The 14,267-nt window shown below is 44.1% G+C and overlaps 1 protein-coding gene across 1 annotated transcript; it reads left to right on the top strand.

The window, feature by feature from the left end:
• The first annotated feature begins 264 nt into the window (after nucleotides 1–264).
• LOC133910081 (GATA transcription factor 12-like) lies at nucleotides 265–2,663 on the top strand. Its single transcript, XM_062352602.1, has 2 exons — nucleotides 265–855; nucleotides 1,291–2,663. Exons 1-2 carry the CDS (start codon nucleotides 538–540, stop codon nucleotides 2,137–2,139), a joined length of 1,167 nt encoding a protein of 388 aa, XP_062208586.1. The 5' UTR covers nucleotides 265–537; the 3' UTR covers nucleotides 2,140–2,663.
• Nucleotides 2,664–14,267: the final 11,604 nt, after the last annotated feature.

The raw sequence follows: 14,267 nt of genomic DNA, 5'->3' as shown, positions 1-14,267 counted from the left end.
GTTAGGTTTATAAACTAAGGTAAATAATTTAAATTTTTATTTTTATATTAAATTGAAAATAAAATAGTTTATTCAAACATAATCTTTATAACTACGATTTTAACTTTACAAATTTCTATAGATAAGAATATCCAACTTCAAGAATTTTTAAAGCCATAGGCTTTGAAAAATTCAAATTCCCGGTGGCCCCTTTTCGGCTTTCAATTTCGTTCAGCTAGTTGGCGTCTTTTACTTGCGGAGGGCTGAGGACGGTGTGGTAGCTCAGTGGCTCTCGCTTTATTTACTCCTTAAGAATCGTTCGCTTCAGCTGACCTCCCCCTCCTCTTCTTCCGTCTCGTCCCTCCGCGCTCCAGCTCCACGCCAATTAAACCCTACTCTCTCTCTCTCTCTCTCTCTCTCTCTCTCTCTCTCTGCGTTAGTTCCGTTTCCGCCTCCCTCTCCTCGCCCACAAGTCCAAAACGAACGAGCCGAGTAACGCACGGACGCGGACGTGGAACGTGTGCGGTGTGCAGCGGCGGCCAGCGAGCAGCAGCTGGGATGGAAGAGGCAGCTGATTACGGCTACTACGGCGGCGCGGGCCGCGAGAGGAAGGCGCCGGGGTGCGGGGACCACTTCGTCGTGGACGACCTCCTCGTGCTGCCGTACGACGACGAGGAGGAAGGGGACGGGGAGGCCGTGGCCGGTGAAGGCGAGGCGCCGTCCCTGCAGGCCGTCGACGCCGCCGGCGGCAACAAGGAGGAGGGCGGCCTCGGGAACTTGTCGGCCGACTCGTCGACCGTCACGGCCCTGGACAGCTGCAGCAACTCATTCTCCGGGCTAGCCGATGGCGACTTCCCCAGGGAGCTGTGCGAGCCGGTAAGTTTTTCTTCATGGCTTAATCCTGCGTCGATTCGTATCAACTCGTTTTTGGCGAATTCGTGTTTCTTATGGTATTTTTTTAGTTTTCAAATAGATGAATGGAAATTTAAGTGGAAATGAGAATGCATGGGAGAATTTTGCTGCGGTTTTGTAGAACTGCAGTTACAAAACTCCATTTTAATTCCCATTAACCACTCGAAATTGGTCCTTCAGAGTCTTAATAATAACTCAAAAAACGGATCAGTTTTCCTACCCCAGATAAACAACAATAGTAACAATACCAAAAATAGAACCTTTCAAACTCGACTCTCCACACTTCCGTCGAATAGGAGTAGGATAATTATCCAAAGTTTAACTCACAAAAATTTCCATGAGTACGCAAAGGAAACACACAGACCAGCAGTGGCTAAACTTGCTGTGAATTTTGCGCAGTACGACCAATTGGCGGAGCTGGAATGGCTGTCCAACTACATGGGCGAGGGCGACGACGCCTTCGCCACCGAGGACCTTCAGAAGTTGCAGCTCATCAACGGTATCTGCGCCGGCGGCTTCTCCTCGGGGGCGAACGTGCCGCGGGCACCCGCGGCCCCTACGTCTGCGGCCTCTGTCGCCTCCGTGGCGCAGCCTGGTATGTTCCTCCCGGAGGCGTCGGTCCCAGCCAAGGCCCGTAGCAAGCGCTCCCGCGCTGCACCGGGCAACTGGTCGTCACGCCTGCTCGTGCTCCCACCGCCCCCGTCCTCGCCGCCGTCCCCGGCGTCAATGGCCATCTCACCGGCCGAGTCCGGCATCTCGGCCCAAGCGTTCCCTGCCAAGAAGCCGTCGAAGCCGTCCAAGAAGAAGGACGCGCCACCGGCACCGCAGGCACAGCCCTCGAGCGCGTCCGCGCAGTCGGGCGGCTCGGCCTCGGTGGCGTCTGCTGAAGGGCGGCGGTGCCTGCACTGCGAGACGGACAAGACGCCGCAGTGGAGGACCGGACCCATGGGGCCCAAGACGCTGTGCAACGCGTGCGGGGTACGGTACAAGTCGGGCCGGCTGGTGCCGGAGTACAGGCCCGCGGCGAGCCCCACCTTCGTGATGTCCAAGCACTCCAACTCCCACCGCAAGGTGCTGGAGTTGCGCCGCCAGAAGGAGGTGCCGCACCAGCAGCACGTTATCGCAGGCGGGCTAATGCACATGCAGAGCCCGCTGCTGATCGATGGGCCAGCGGCGCCGCCCATCGTCCCCAGCGACGACTTCTTGATCCACCACCACTTATCGACGGACTATCGGCAGCTCATCTAGATGAGTCTTGCGCTAGAATTGATCAATTAGCCCAGTAATAATTAATGCATGCAGCTAAATCCTAAGAACCAAAAAATATAAAAGAACTACTAATCTTTTCTTAGGGCTTCCTTTTTCTAGTTTTCCTCCTCCCTTTGCTTATTAATTCGTGCTCTTTTGTTCAGTCCTTGGAAATTTTCGCGTCATTTTGTTACGATTTTCCCCAGCTTTAAGTTCGCGCCTAACCCGCTTAGAACTCTATTCCACGGAGTTTCTCTAGCTTTTTCTTTCTTTCTTTCTTTCTTTCTTAGAACTTTGTAATTCAAGGCTACCAGTATTTTCTCTTCCAGGCCCCATTCTGCGACCAGAACATGAAAGCAAAACTTAAAATTCTGGTTTATTTCCTTCTTTGAAGACTCCCATTCATGTGATCTTCGTTCTATCAGTCTCTCTGTCACGCCCGCCCTCGAGACAGGGCGAGCCTCCTCAGCGATGCACGCATGCAGCAATGCAGGTGAACCCAAGAAGATGTCACAGATGTTGTGTGCGCAACCGAACAAGGCAGATCATGCATAGGAGGCTAGCTAGCGAGCGTGCCAGCGCCCGTTCGTCGTGAACCCGGCCGGGCGCGCGCGCGCACGTGATCATTAGAATCTTGTGTGAAAAAGATGCCTCCTTAACAAATGATGGCTTGACCGGTGGGGTTGGACCAATCGGAATTATCTCATCCTCGCTGTAAAACTACCGTCCGGATAGCTTTGCTGCTGCTGCTGCTGCTGCTATAGTTGGGTTCATCATCGCTGTGCCCTGCCCGGCAGCCTCTGCCGAAAGAAAGAAAGGAAGCTTTCGTTTCACCTTGGCGTACGTTACTGAAGCTGACCGTCGTCAGAGGCCACCGTACACAAGCCACATCTGTCACTCCAGAATTAACTTCTCATTAACCTGGCTGTGAAAGTGTGAATGCATGTGATGTAATTATCCCATGCATCGCACTTGCATGTTACCTCACCTACGCATGCATGGATTAACATGCATGCAACAACGGTGGTGTAGGACCAGCTTGCAAGCTAGGAGAGTACTCGTAGTAATTTGGTGACAGTAGCTTAGCTTTAGCCTGAGCAAGTTAAGGTAGGTAGGTAGCTTGTTGCGGGCACTACTGTGAGCGCATGTGGGCGCTCACTACCAGGAGACAAGTGGAGGAGTATAAAAACCGGCGTCGATCGGGGGCAGGCAGGCACTGCAGCAGGGTGCCCGCCCGGTGACGGAGCGCCCTCACATGGGAGGTGGCAATAGAGAAACCCGAGATAGATCGAGGAGAGAGGCCGAGACGGAATATATAAGTGACGCAGTAGAATACTTCGACGAAGACGCAGCAAAACTCTGAATTCTGACGGAGCGGTTGCAGTACAGTATTGCGCTAGCCCCCTCCTCGGTCCGGGCGTCCTCGTGATCCAAGACACGCAGGCGTTTGCTGATCCAAATGGAACGATCGTTATACTATGCCGTCGGGTACGGTGCGGTATACCATGTCGCCGTCCGGATTACCACTGTACTGAGGAATATACTCTTGTTCACTGTGGGTCACTGTACGCATGCCTCGGTTACTTAAGCTCTTGGCCACCGGCTGAGGGTCCATGCCACCTAGAAAGCGTCGCTCCCTGCTGCACTCATGCACGGTAACTTGCCGGGCATACCAGCATATGCACGCATCATGCCATCATATTTCATCCGTCCGGTCCAAGGTTACAACAAGGATAGATTTTCTTTTCGCATGCCAGCATATGCACGCATCATGCACTCGTCTCGGTATCCTGCCGAGACAAGTCACGTCAAAGCTAGACCCAGCGAGGACGCGCCTCGATCGATCTGCACGCACGTACTGGTTGTTAGTCAATGCCACGGCCTCCATTATACTACTACTCCTAGCTGTGTGGCCAGCCAGATCGAGGTGCCGATTAGTTAGAGGAAATCAAAGGCGATGAGGAGCTAGCAGATGCGCCTAGATTTGTTACGAGTTAACTAAGCGGAGCGCGCATGGCTTGGCATGGCACGGCGGGTGGGTGTGGGACTGTGGAGGGTGCCGCTCACATGCGCGCGTCCTTGCAGCCGATCGAGCGGTGCGCGCGGGGGCTTTTGTTCGGATCAGGACGCAACGTGCGCGGTGCTTGCCTCGCGAGGCGGTCTTCGATCGGTCGCCGGCCGGCCGGTGGCGAACCGCGAAGGCGAGCGAGCGAGTTGGGCAGTGCGGATCACGTCTCCGGGCACGTGCAGGCACGTGCGCGGGCGTGAGCACTGCACCCGGCCGCACCACCCGCGGGAGGCGGCCTTTTGGCGTGGGGCCGCGCGGCGGTGGGCAGGCATCGCGTGCAGATTGTCCGGCCTTGCCCCGCCCCGGCAGGCAAGAGCTCCACGAGCTATGGCGTCGTCGCCACCTGCCGCTGCCTTATCATTGATGAGTGCGTACGTGCTTTGGCACCGTGCAGGCCGGCACCGGCCTGCCTGCTTGATGTGGCCGGAAGAAATTTTCACCCGTGTTTTGTTTTCCTGACACGGGCACGAGTCATCCATCATGGCCCTTTCTCTAAGGGGATTATCCATTTTTTTGTCACCAGGAATCCAAAAGTGTATCATCGAGGGGGAAAATTAGAATAGGTGATTAGACGTCTTAATAAAAGAATTGAAAGTGATGATTTTTTTTTCCTATTTGATTTTAACGTATCTCAAAGTCTAGGCGAAAGTAAAAACACCAGAGACTATTTAAGAAAGAAAGTTTCGAGTCAATTTGATTCTACATATAGTATATAATACTAAGTTACATTTAAGATCATTTTATATGTCTTAGTGCACAAAAATTATAATTTTTAACTAACACGAGCTACCTAGAGAAGAAAACTCCTAAGTTGATAGAATAGAGGCAACATAATTAAATATCTACTTGTACATATATGTATGTAAATTTTATACTCTAACAACAAAGAGAATTCACTTCACAAGGTGCTAAACTTTGAACCCAAAAACTAAAACGACAATCGCATCCAAAAAGAAAAACTTGCAACAAAACACGGAGCCAATAGAAGATGACTAGAAGGAGATAAACTCGAACATAGAAGAAAACTTGCACTTCATTTCAATAAGAGGCCAGCCATATTTTAGGTAGACTATAAAATATTTTTCTCTCACAAAAGCTCTAACCTATTACAAAGGCTAAGTCTATCCTCTTATCTTCTTTAAAACCCTAGCTCTCAAGCATAAATAGTTGGCTCACCGCATCCGTACAACCCTACCTCTCTATTTATAGGCCTAAGAAGGTAGCTTAGCCCTTAAGCTTTCGTGTCCCCAAAATATCCCTCGCTTACAATGGCCTTCTACCTACCACGGGGCATTTTGATCTATTTTTCGATCCATAAATCGAACGACCGTAACACCTTCACAACTTAGCTTCCTTCACGACTTAGCTTTGCCTCAACGCTAGCTCCATAATGATGCCATGTGCATTTTACCCTCCATGGTTTTGAGATCAAACCATAAAACCATCTCACATGCTTCTCAAATCGTGACTCACAGCTGCTTGCTTTGACCTCAGGCAAGCATCTCGATGCCGACACGTGTAATCCGTCTTGCAATCTTAACTACTAGCAAATTTCTCCCGTTCTCGATCCCTTAGGCCACCTTGTCCCTTGCACCAACATCCCCTTCGCTTGACTTTGTCAACACGCTGTCTTTATCTTTCCTTTTAAGATTTGCCTGACCTCCATATGCACAGCTAGTATCTCCCTCGACTCCACCCAGCCTCCTCGATTGTCTGGCACCAAGCACCTCGCTTGGCCCCGATCATCCTGTCCTAGGCTGCCAAGTTGCATCCATCACCTACACATCATGAGACAAGAAGACATGTATCTCCAAAATACCAGGTAAACTTATCATAAGTTAGTTCAAATCAGATCCCTACTGCAAAAGATAGTCCAAAGAAAAACGTGAACACTGGATATTCCGGTGTGTACGATCTCTGAACACCGAACCATCCGGTAAGTACAATGATTCCTTCTCTGAAAACATCTTGGAAAACCCTCCGGTGAGTTCAAGGTCCATCACTAGATCAGTTAGTGAGTACAACTACATTAGACCTCATTTTACAACATCTCTATTAATTAGTCTGGTAAAGCCACCAGTGCTCACACAGTTCATCATCGGACTGTTCGGTGTGCATCTTCTCTATAGCACACTTCTTTGGAAAATTGTCTGGTGTTCATATCCCCTGAACACCGAACCATCCGGTGCAGCATTCAAATTTTGCCGCCAAAGAAAAAATACTCTGGCGCGCATTGCCTCTGATCGTCGGACTATCTGGTGTGTAGAATAGCTCTGGTACTAAAATCCTGCATCTGAAATGCTCTCATGATGTCTTCAATGCTCATCGGATCATCCTTTATGTACAAATTCTCACACACTGGACCATTCGGTGAGTCAAATTTCCCCAGAATATTAGAATTATGCCACCTCTATTTCCTTCAATTTTGGTTAGTCATGATTATATTTGTAACACATATACATACTTATGCAATCAAAACTTCATCAAATCAAAGTAACATTTTGTCGATCACTCATCACAAGTAAATCAAGATATATTTCAACTTAGTTTCTCAATCTCTCCCTTGATGAGTACATTGACAATATCACAAAGAGCACATAATGGTTTGAAGAAAGGACAAGGGATTCATTCAAGTGACCATACACTCGAGAAAGAGCAAAGCATTTCACTTAGTATAAGAAGGGTTACAAAAGCTCGAAAAGAGAAGAGAGGCAAGCCAAAAACCTTAAAGGCTCAAATACATACACTCCATGCTTACCCTTGACGAATGCACAAAGTTCATTATGGATTTTCTCCCCTTTCATTATGCAAGATTCTTCTTTATGTAGTAATACATATTTTCTCTCCCTTTGGCAATACAAACATCAAGGACAACATCTTTCCTCCTTTGAGATAAAACACCATAGAATACAAAAGATGTGCAAATAAAATGCAAGCCTACAAAGCTTCACATATAAATCACAAAGCATTTGCTAAGACTAGAGATATCAAAGCACTATGAGAAGTAAGCAATATAACTCAAAGGCGCACAAATTCTCAAAGTGATTCATGTCATAAGCACCGGGAGTGAAACAAGTTATGATAATGTTGTTTCATTATCTAAAAGGTGTCACCACAAGAGCATCCATAGTTTTATAATCAGTGTAAAGATTAAAGAAACTAGTGCTATATCAAGTTCAAACTAGGCAACCAAATTTAACCCGATGGGCTATGCAAACACCCACATATCAATCCAAACCTTAGTTTGACAAGATGAAAATGAACATTCTTATCATATTAAAAAGCAAAAATTAGCTTTATCAGTTGATCATTTAACTATCCTCAAGTGAACTTAAGCAACCATTGGTTCACTTCTTTGGCAAACCATATGAAGCCTTAAACCACTGTATTGGATTCAATTTGAGCTCAAAACTTTATCATTCATTTAATTACCTCAGCATAGGATTCAAGATATGAAATAATTCACAAAGCCAAAATAAGTTGTGTCTTTGCGCCACAAAAGAGTACATGATCTCGTAAGGGTTAATCATGGGCTAAATATTTACATAGACAAAAGTCAAAGTTCCCCAATCCGCTGAACTAAACAAAGAGATCTAGCATAAGCTTTTTACAGAACTAGCCATAATTTAAGCACTGATCAAGCTAAAGCAAAAACTCAAGGGTGACAGGTGATTAGATTCATATTTCAAGTTTTATGCTTAGAAAATTCAAACTTGCTCAACAGATTTTATACCATGGCTCAAAAAGAGCCTAAGCTTGCACAAATTGTTATACATCCACTCCATTTAGCACCATTCACAACTAGTACAAGAAAATGCAATGAACATATAAGTGAAGCTCAACTACAATTATTATCTTACATGATGCTATGTAGAGCAAATGCAACAAAAGTAAAATAGAGTATGTACAAAGGTAACTTCTCCTCACAAGATGCCATAGAGATGGCACACCCCAATCTCTCCCCTCAAATATGCAAATTTGGTTACATCAAGAGGTTTTGTGAAAATATCAGCTAGCTGATGTTTGGTATCTATGCAGTTCAACTCAATGTCTCCCTTCTTATTGTGATCTCTCAAGAAGTGGAATCTCACATCTATATGTTTGGTTCTAGAGTGTTGAACTGGGCTACTGGCTAAACTTATGGCACTGGTGTTGTCACATAAAAGTGGTACACTCTTGAACTCTAACCTATAGTCCCTCAAAGTAGCAACCATCCATAAAATCCGTAAGCAACAGCTACATATTTAGCTTCAGTAGTAGACTGTGCAACGCTAGATGCTTACAAGAAGACCAACACACAAGAGAAGCACCCAAAAAATTATAGGTACCGAAGATACTCTTCCTGTCAATTCTACAACCAACAAAATCTGCATCGAAAAAACCTCAAGATAGTGAGAAGAAGATGCAGAATACCAAATACTATACTCGAGAGTATGCTTGAGGTACCAAAGTATGCGCTTCACCTATTGGTGGTGAGACATCCTTGGTGAAACTTGGAAGCAAGCACACAAGAAGATAGCGGAGTGGATGTCAGGTCTTGTTACTGTCAAGTATAGAAGCTTGGATGCTCTTGTACTCTCGCTGGTCCACCTCCTCTCCATCTTCGTTTGGATCAAGCACGGTTGAGGTAGCCATCGTATCACCATAGATTTTGCATCGCTCATGTTCAACTTCTTTACCAAGTCCTTGGTGTACTTCGTCTGATGGATGAATGTACATTGTTTGTATTTTTTTGATTTGCAACCCAAGTAAGAAGTTGAGATCTCACATCATCGACATCTCAAATTTTTTGCTCATAGTTTCTGCAAACTTGACCATAAGTGCATTAGAAGAGCCAAAAAAATGGTATCATCCACATAAATCTAAACAAGTAAGAAATCATTAGCATACCTGAGAGTGAATAAAGTTTTATCTACGGACCCTATCTCATGCCCATTCTCTAGCAGGAAACACTTAAGCTTATCATACCAGACCCTAGATGCTTGCTTAAGCCCATACAAAACTTTACGAAGCTTGTACACTCTTTTTGGGTATTTGGGGTGCTCAAAACCAAGGGGTTGCTTGACATAAATCTCTTCTTCTATGAAACCATTTAAGAAATCACTTTTAGCATCCATTTGATACAACTTGAACTCTTTGAATGTCACAAATGTAAGGAGGAACCTAATGGCTCTAGCCTAGCTACCAGTAGAAAGATCTCTACAAAGTCTATCCCCTCTATTTAAGTGAAACTTTGAGCCACAAATCTAGCTTTGTTTCTCACTACAAATCCATCCTTTCCTTATTTATTTTTTAAAATCCATTTTGTTCTTATGGTATGAATATTAGGAGGTGGCACTACAAGGACCCAAACTCGGTTTCTCTCAAAGTTTTCTAATTCCTCATGTATGGTATTGACCCAATTTGAATCTGTCACACCTGATTTTAACGGATAAAACCAGATACAATTTATGTATGCTCAGGATGTTCAACACACATATCATAGGTGAAGTAACAAAAACGCTACTTTTATAGAAATGAATGTTTAACTCTTATAACAATTGACATATATTATCTTCTATGTAGATATCTGTAGTGAAACATAAGCACAGGTGCCCAATAACACCACAGGCAACCGACCAGAAGACACACGACTAGAATGTCACAACCTCATCCTGATAACCTTCAATATTTTTACTCACTCAGCAGCACCACACATGTCGCATGGTATAGGAAAAATAGTAAGTGTGAGCATATGACATGCTCAATAAGTGTACAGGAGAATAATAATATTCAGGCTTATAATAAGGACAAGCTGACACATAGTATATTTGCGTAAATGCTAAAGGAAAGATATTCAGACTCAAAAGCAGTAAGTAGTTATTAAGTGAATGTAACCCAAATGACTTACTAACTATCACTCAAGGCTACCCACCTTGCAAACCACAACCATCCCATATCATCAAATTGTATCCATAACCATTACCTAAACCAACTAATCATGTGAGAATTCAAGTCTCTCATGACCGTGAGCATGACTAATATACCAGATTTTACACTCTGTAGAGGTTATTCAGCTTTTCTCACGAGTCATGATTTTCATATTGCCGTGTTTGCAAGACACTTAACACACGCTAGTAGTGTACCGCTAGGAGATCACTATAAAGCATGTTCAATTAGGTCATGTTACCCCAACGGCTGCGAGCAGGTGTCTAATCAATATGCTAAGCCTTACTCATATCGGTCTCGTGGTTGGTATGGTAATTCTTGGGTTGTTGCTCTACGAACCGATCTTTATATGTGATACTTAGTCATAGACTATCCAACAGAAAAATAACCAACAAAACCTAACGCCTTTTCTTGGAACATACCCACAAGCCTACCATTATCAAACCATCTTCTTGCCCAAGTCTTAGGGTTCCATGTTACTATATCAATTTCATCAACACCATTGCATAAGTCCACAAATCCTGTAAATGATACTTCCAAACATCCCGACAGCATGGCTAAGCAAATCTACACAAGAGACTCATACCAACTACCATCTAGGCTTCAAGGAATGTAAAGGAAAAAAGTAGGGCAAACCCTAATATAGGTGACTACCCATCATATTAATAGACACTACATGTAATTTGTAAAACAAAACATTTAAAAATATATGTTCAAGATGATCAAGAAGTACACCACTTTTCTTTTACCCAATGCTGCTCACTGTTGTCGAAATCTTGATCTTCCCTCGAACTACTCCAGAACGCTATCAACTAATCGTGAATTCTATTGACAAACAAAAGTAACATCAAATAAAAACCACATAAACTCCAAATTACCAACATAAGAGAAACATAACGATAGATTGGGATTTTAGTTGAGCTAGGTAAAGAGAACATAATTGGCTAGAGTTCTTTTGAGGAAAGATAAAGAGATAGAAACTAATGCTTCACATGAAATGATAGAAATGATTGATTGAAGCATTAACATATGTGACCTACAAATTAATATATTATTTTAATATCATAAACCAATGTTTATGATACAATAACATATAGATTTGATTAGGACCTATATGTCATTGTGACAGCCATAAATTTATTAATCAAAATAATATCTTTATGTTGTAAGGGTTTAGATGTTAATAAGAGAAACTACTGTAGATATGTGAGAATTACTATTTGAAACTAGCATGGTTGGGTAGATCTTGTTTTTACACAGATTTGAGCGCAAGAATCACTCAAATCGGAAGTAAAATGAAGAAGATACGCTAAAAACAAGTTTTGGATTAAATCTAAAAAAAGAAAAGGACCTATTTTGAATAAAACAGAAAGGTCGGGGGCTTTCTTGTAAAAATAAAAGGACCTATTTGTAAATATATAAAACTTTAGGGACTAAATTGTAAAAGATAGGGCTTTTTTGGTACATACAAAAAAGTTTAGGGGCTTAAGTGCAAAATAGCTATTTTCTGGAATTTATGGAATTGCTTTAATACTGGAAAAAATTGAATTGCTGACTGGGTTGACTTTGATGTTGTGACTAGCTGACTGGGACGAGAAGTCAGTAAATTTGCCGATGTGGCTAGCTGAGGTGGCAAGGATGGATGACTGGATTATGAAGGACATGTGGTAGCCTCTTATTTGCTAGTGAAGGGGTATTTGGATGGTTTAATCGGGATCGTTGCCTTTAGAGATAACGGCTAGATGATCAGCTTTGTTCTACCCGAGAGCACCTTAGTGAGGACATTCTAATAGTTGATCAGTGTGGAACTATTGGAATATCTAAAATAGTATGCTTTAGTTTGCTTTGTTATTCTCATCAGATTTGTGCATCGTAGTCTTAGAGTCAGAGAAGAAAATATCGTAGGTCTATCGTAAAAACTAATGAGAATAACAAAGCAAACTATGATGCCCATCAAACTGCCATGCACGCAACTGCCATGCCCTAGTTTGGTCTTTTTGTTAGAAAAGCAAAATTTAGAGGCAAGAGTGTCTAAGCTTCGCTGGAGATTGGGGTTGAGAAATTGCATAATGGTTGCTCCTACTGCTCAAAGAGGAGTAGGACTGGCCTTATTTTGGCATGAGACGTTTGAGGTTACACTTATTGGAAAACATGAGAGATTTATTGATGTCATAGTTAGTGAGAAAGCTTCTGCGCAGCCATTCAGAATGACGTTTGTTTATAGTGAACCTAGAATGGAGGACCGACACTTGATGTGGGAACTTCTTCGTCGACTTCGTAGTGTTTCGGTCCTTCTGTGGTTGGTGATGGGGGACTTCAATGAGGCTATGTGGGGTTTCGAGCACTTTTCGGCTTGTGAGCGGCCGGCTCGTCAAATGGCTGTTTTTAGGGAGGCTCTTACCGATTGTGATCTTATGGGTTTGGGTTTCATTGGACTCCCTTTCACATATGACAATGAGCGTGATGGAAGAGCAAATGTAAAGGTGAGATTGGACCGAGATGTTGCGGATACGGGATGAAGGGATATGTTTGGTGTAGCCACACTCTATCACCTAGTGTCCTCTAGATCTGATCATTGCCCGCTATTGTTGGAAATTAAAAAGGATAATTGGGAACACCATAAACCACGTATCTTCCAGTATGAAATAATGTGGCAACGGCTTGAGTCTCAGGCAATTGAGACCAAAGATGTGTGGTGTAATGCTCCTGATAGGGAGGGCCTTGGTAGTGTGATGGCAGCGCTATAACATATCAAGAAAGCCCTGCACACATGGAGTAAAAAGAATTTTGGCTCTGTCACAAAGGAACTCGATGAGCTAAGGGCAAAATTGGAGGAGTTGAAGGACGAGCCTCAATGTAGCTGAGAACAAATAAGAACAGTGAATGATCGAATGGACGAGCTCCTATATAGAGAAGAAATTATGTGGTTGCAACGCTCGCGAATTGCGTGGTGGAAAGTAGGCGACCGGAACACCAAGTACTTTCACCGACATGTGATCTGGAGGGCTCACAAAAACAAAATAAAAAGCTAAAAATTGCTGATGGGGAGTGGTGTGATGAGCCAACACATTTAAAGACAATGGTTAATGATTTTTCCAAGGACTTACATGCGGTAGACCCGGGTGTTGTCCCAGATGCTTTGTTGGATTTGATCGATACAAGGACCAGTGATGAGATGAACACTATTCTATGTAAGGAGTTTTCAACTCAAGAAATCTCGAACGCCCTTTTCCAGATGGACCTTTAAAGGCTCTAGGGCCGGATGGTTTCCCAGCTCGGTTCTGTCAGAAACATAGGGATGTGATGCAAGAGGATGTGATTGCAGCGGTTTGAAAGTTTTTCTCTAATAGGGTGCTTCCAACGGGCATCAATGATACATCGATAGTTGTTATTCCCAAAGTGCCTAACCCAGAGGAGCTGAAGGACTTTCGGCCCATAAGTCTTTGTAATGTGATCTACAAGGTGATCTCGAAATGCTTAGTTAATCGATTACAACCTATTCTCAATGATATTATCTCGCAAGAACAGAGCTCCCTTGTTCCTGGCTGGATGATTATAGACAATGCCCTCATTGCTTTTGAATGCATTCATGCCATTCAGAAAGGTACATGTGGCAAGAATGATTTTTGTGCTTAAAAATTGGATTTATCCAAGGCGTACGACCGCGTGATTGGGGTTTCTTAAAGTTGGTGTTGGAGAAGCTAGGCTTTCAAAGTCAGTGGGTTCAGTGGGTCATGACATGTGTCTCGACTGTTCGCTACTTGGTTCGCTTCAACGGGGTGCCGCTGCATCCCTTTACCCCCTCGTGTGGTCTACAACAAGGTGATTCATTATCCCCTTACCTATTCTTGTTTGTTGCAGATGGCCTTTCTACTTTGCTAAAGCACCATGAAAATATGGGACATATTGATGGGCTTCAGGTTTGTTGGATAGCTCCTAGTGTCTCCCACCTTCTCTTCGCTGATGATAGTCTTCTGTTTTTGAAGGCTAATTCGCAGCAAGCAACCATTATAATGCAGCTGATCAGCACCTTCGAAAAATGTATTGGGCAGCTTCTTAATCCAAGTAAGTGCTCTCTGATGATGAAGGAAGGTGGTGACAAAATGGTGCCCCAGCAGGTTCGATCTATCCT

This window comes from Phragmites australis, chromosome 2, assembly GCF_958298935.1.
Source record: "Phragmites australis chromosome 2, lpPhrAust1.1, whole genome shotgun sequence".
Classification (NCBI taxonomy): domain Eukaryota; kingdom Viridiplantae; phylum Streptophyta; class Magnoliopsida; order Poales; family Poaceae; genus Phragmites; species Phragmites australis.
Note: the sequence above shows the minus strand (reverse complement) of the source record. Positions and strands in the feature narration are given on the sequence as shown.

What these genes read in the sequence shown, in the direction of transcription:
- LOC133910081 (XM_062352602.1), top strand. Translation starts at nt 538, where the DNA reads ATGGAAGAGGCAGCTGATTACGGCTACTACGGCGGCGCGGGCCGCGAG. An exon ending in CCAGGGAGCTGTGCGAGCCG is followed by an intron (nt 856 to 1,290) that starts GTAAGTTTTTCT and finishes AATTTTGCGCAG; the next exon opens with TACGACCAATTGGCGGAGCT.